The sequence below is a fragment of the Octopus bimaculoides genome, chromosome 1 (assembly GCF_001194135.2).
Source record: "Octopus bimaculoides isolate UCB-OBI-ISO-001 chromosome 1, ASM119413v2, whole genome shotgun sequence".
Classification (NCBI taxonomy): domain Eukaryota; kingdom Metazoa; phylum Mollusca; class Cephalopoda; order Octopoda; family Octopodidae; genus Octopus; species Octopus bimaculoides.
This window is the reverse complement of record NC_068981.1, coordinates 62,947,437-62,951,919: the sequence shown is the minus strand read 5'-3', so window position 1 is coordinate 62,951,919 and position 4,483 is coordinate 62,947,437. Positions and strand designations below refer to the sequence as shown.

General features: G+C 37.8%; 1 protein-coding gene across 1 annotated transcript in view; it reads right to left on the bottom strand.

Moving 5' to 3' along the window:
* The window catches only part of LOC106871402 (A disintegrin and metalloproteinase with thrombospondin motifs 16), a 164,846-nt gene that overhangs the window by 4,606 nt on the left and 155,757 nt on the right, over nt 1-4,483 (bottom strand). The window contains exons 23-24 of the mRNA XM_052967174.1: nt 3,902-4,096; nt 307-457 (exon numbers count right to left, since the gene is read on the bottom strand). Of these exons, the coding sequence (XP_052823134.1) occupies nt 307-457; nt 3,902-4,096 (346 nt within the window). The remainder of the gene's footprint in view (nt 1-306; nt 458-3,901; nt 4,097-4,483) is intronic.

Below are 4,483 nucleotides of genomic sequence, written 5' to 3'. Positions count from 1 at the left end.
TGTGTGTGTGTGTGTGTGTGTGTGTGTGTGTGTGTGTGTGTGTGTGTGTGTGTGTGTGTGTGATATGCTCATATATCTTTCGGCGGTACCGGAGAAAAAGGCCTCCAAATAACCAATCCTTTCTTGAACAAAGTTCCTTGCAATATTGTTCTGTATATAGCTAGAAGCTCTTTCTTGTTACTGCTACTGTTAGAAATGATGTCAACTTTTGTCCCAATGCAGACTTACAATCAACGATGTCTTTGTTCACCAAACAATAAATGAAATAAAAAATTCAATATAATAATTGTTCGAACCAGTACTCACTTGCAGTTGGACATACAAAAGTATTACATCGTTGTTTGGTCTGTGGTTTTTGCGACTGTCGACAACGGAGCGGATTGACTTGCCAATGTTCATTAACAACACACTTCACAGCCCGAGTTTGAACACCATACATACCGCATGATTGGCTGCACTATTTACGAAAGAAAGTATAATTGATTAGAATTACTCATGTCATACACAAGTGAAAAGACACATTCAAATTTATGCATATATTCTTATATCTGTCATTTAATCAAATAATGAAGGGGAAACCAATACAAAATTCTATAGCGGATATAGTCAACCTTTTTCAAGGCGCATAAGAGATGGCTCATCATTACAAAAAAAAAAAACCCTTCAATTTTCGTTTGCTGTGCGATTCAAGAATTCACGTGGGCTGTAGTTTTACTGTGACTATTCTACAGCGTAGAGAAGCATTTGGTTCACAAAAATAGTTATAACCTCTTTCCACCATCAGTTGGTTTCATGTTCTTCCACCAGATTCCTCCCATCCCATTACTTGATATTGCTCAGTTACCCTTGGTAGTCGGCGTACATTATCTTTAGCCGGCCTAAAGCTTTCGAGTTACCCCCGTCCCAGTAACAATATTACTCCCATCCATGTGTGTTAACCTAAACTTGGTTTCATTTAATCCTTGTTCTACCAACACCATTACTACTACTACTACTACTACTACTACTACTTTACAGCAGGGATGTAATACAATAAATATCTTGAGAGTAGTAGTGCTACTAACAGTAGTAGTGCTACTAACAGTAGCAGTAGTTGTAGTAGTAGCAGCTGTGATGGTGGTTGTGATGGTCCTTGTAGAAGTAGGAGGGGTGAGGATGGTGATAGTAGTACCTGTAGTAGTATTGGTAGTCTTAGTTATAGTTAGTGACAGTTGTGATGGTTGTTTGTTGTGATAGTGGTTGTCGTAGTCAGTAATCGTAATAGCAATAGTGATCGTCGTAGTGATTGTGGCTGGATAAGTGGGTGGTGGTGGTCATAGTAGTAGTAGTAGTAGCAGCAGTACTAGTTGTAGCAATTATCTTCCAGCTACTAAGCAGGCGTAATTTGAAATCGATTTCCTTCCCCACATGACTTCAAGTTACCAAGAAGGTAAGGCGAAGTAGATGGAGGTAGTTTGAAATCGTTACACACTGGGCTTTGTCCATGGCTGATCGTATTCACTAGAAGTAGGGTGTGATGGTGTCATGTTATATGACCAAGCTACTCTATTTTCTGCCTTTTAACAATTGACAGAAGAGTTTAGTGGCTCACAGTCCGTCATCAAATTCTTTCCCAGCACTCTCGTGTGTTAGTTCGATATTCTGTATGTGGAATGCAAAGCGTTTTTTTTTTTTAATAACATTTCATTACACAAGCCATGATCTGGTTTTTCATTTTCAGCATTTAACGCTCATGATTTGCACACATATCACGCAAATGAAATCAGCACTGCTCTTGAAAAAAAAAAGAAAAAAAGGTTATTGTAGATTATATTCAACACCATATTATCCTTTTGATAACAACCCGTCTGAAAACCCCACTGGTTCTATGGTACAAACTTCCTGTTTAAAATTATCTTAAAACCTACCGTCAAAATTTCATGTTGATTTACCGTATGTAATGACTCAAAAACCAAAACAAAAAATAATGTTCCAAAAGATTACCCCGAGTCCTGTATGATAAGTTGGGCCTCCTATAAGCTAATTTTGTCCCTGATGCTCATTACCATGGGCTAATTTTAATCCAGATGGTCTCTTTTATCTAGTCAAGGGGTTTTCAAACTGGTCCGCGGACCACAGGGGGTCCGCAAAGACAAGACAGTAGGTCCGTGGACAGCAAATACTTTTTATGGGCAATTTGATATTATATGTTTTTTAATCGAAATCTTTTAATTGACAATAAACCTATTTGTTAAATACTGTAAAGTAAAGCCTGATATATAAAGGGGTCCGCAAGTCAAAAAGTTTGAAAACCCCTGATCTAGTCCATATAGCTAAGGTACCTTTGCAATGTCGTGCAAGATTGCTTTAAGTACATGCTTTAACGTACCAAACCCCTTTTCTTGAATCTGCGCTGTTGAAATTGGAAGCGCGGCTAATATGGTCGTGGATCTTTTTTGTCATGAAATACAGTTTATTCCAAATACCAGCTAAATAAGGACTCGATTATTTTACTAAATTCTTCATTATTTTCAAGATTAATTAAAACAAAGGCATTGTATTTCAACAGAAATGAAATAACGAAAGTGTTAAAACATGGGCCTGCTGGGCAACTGCCTGGGATCTCTGCGATCTTAGGTGCCTCCAGACCCGATACTAATCGCTATATATATACTGTGGTTGCATATATAGGGGCTCCAGCGTATTCTTTTTCCCGGGAGCTTATGATGTAAAGACGGTCTTGGCTGTATTCCTGATATACTGAAAAGAAGAGATGGTCACAACTGGGATGCCGTTGATCATGTCTGATGTCTCTTTTATGAGAATAGACAACATAACAAAACATACTCATGCACACCTTTAAACTAACACACACAAACACACACACAGATATATATATATATATATATATATATATATATATATTCGAAACGCCTAGTTTAGAACAGAGGCAGCTGATGAAGGAATAATTCCATAAGTGGCTCGTCTGTTTTCCTATGTGTTCGTTCTGTTGTTTGTAAGCAAAGTCCGTTTGTGTTTTTTATGTCCCCGTTCACTTTTCTCACGTCCTGTACCCGGATATGCATCTATATATACATGTAGATGTAGGTATGTACATATATGTATGTATACATGCATATGCTCATATATCATTTGTATTATTATATATATATATATATATATAAAATTATTGTCCCCACTTTTCCACACTGCATGTCAATCGGAATATATAACTTAAGCAAAATATTATTTTATAGCCTGTTAAATGCATATAGTCTATAATGGAAAGGATTATCAGTGTTAAATTCAACTCTCCTTGTGAGCTGAGCTTGGAGGTTTCGCCATTTACTGACAATTTAGTAAATTACAGACCATCACCATCACCATCACCATAGCAAGAACTACAACAAAGAATCCTCTATATAAAGGAACCTCCCAATGATCGTCCGATCAACCAGAAATAGCAGTTAAATTTCCCTCTAATTTGATCTTACCGGCTTTAAAAAGAAGGAGAGAAACACATCATCCTGGAGCACATCGTCTTGGAGGAACTATGCCTAATAATAAGATGAGGCGATCATAGTTGGAATAAACTTAAACACAAGTCTGCTTGAGCGGAGCAGCAGGGGTTAAGCAACAACAATAAAAGCAACAGCTTCTAAACTTCTAATATTGCGTTTTATTTTTCACTCCTTAATCTCAGATAAACCCTCGTGTCAAGCGGAATACTTCTCAGCTGAATGCATCAGATACGCACGTCAGCACGCATATTCGCACGCACATACGTAAGGTATAAACGTATTTAAGTACCTAAATATTAAATTTAGCATATAATCTGATCTCCACGCGAAGTTATCTGCCAAGACAAAAACAACCAAGCAAATTATAAGCTCATTACAATAATATTCAGTAGTCTACTTACACGTGTCCAACTCGATACGGTCCATTTGCTACATTCCTTTTGCTGAGCACATTTTCTTGTTAGAATCATTTTCGGTTTGGGAATATGTTGGCAGTTTTTATTCGGCTTTGGTGTCAGGCTATTTGTTTTCCTATCATATCTCGCGCATCGAAGGATTTTCCTTTGCAAACCGCCGTAGCCACAAGATTTTGAACACTAAATTAGAAAACACATCAATCGATACAGAAATACATAGTACACAAACATGCATAATATCTGTATTTCCCTCCCCGTTCTCTCTCTTATAATATCTGTAACTATTTGCTGATAATATCTATCTAAGGCGGCGAGCTGGCAGAAACGTTAGCACGCCGGGCGAAATGCTTAGCGATATTTCTTCTGCCGTTACGTTCTGAGTTCAAATTCCGCCGAGGTCGACTTTACCTTTCATCCTTTCGGGGTCGATAAATTAAGTACCAGTTACGCACTGGGTCGTTGTAATCGACTTGATCCGTTTGTCTGTCCTTGTTTGTCCCCTCTATGTTTGTCCCCTTGTGGGCAATAAAGAAATAAGAAATTTTAGCATGCTTAGCGGTATTTCGT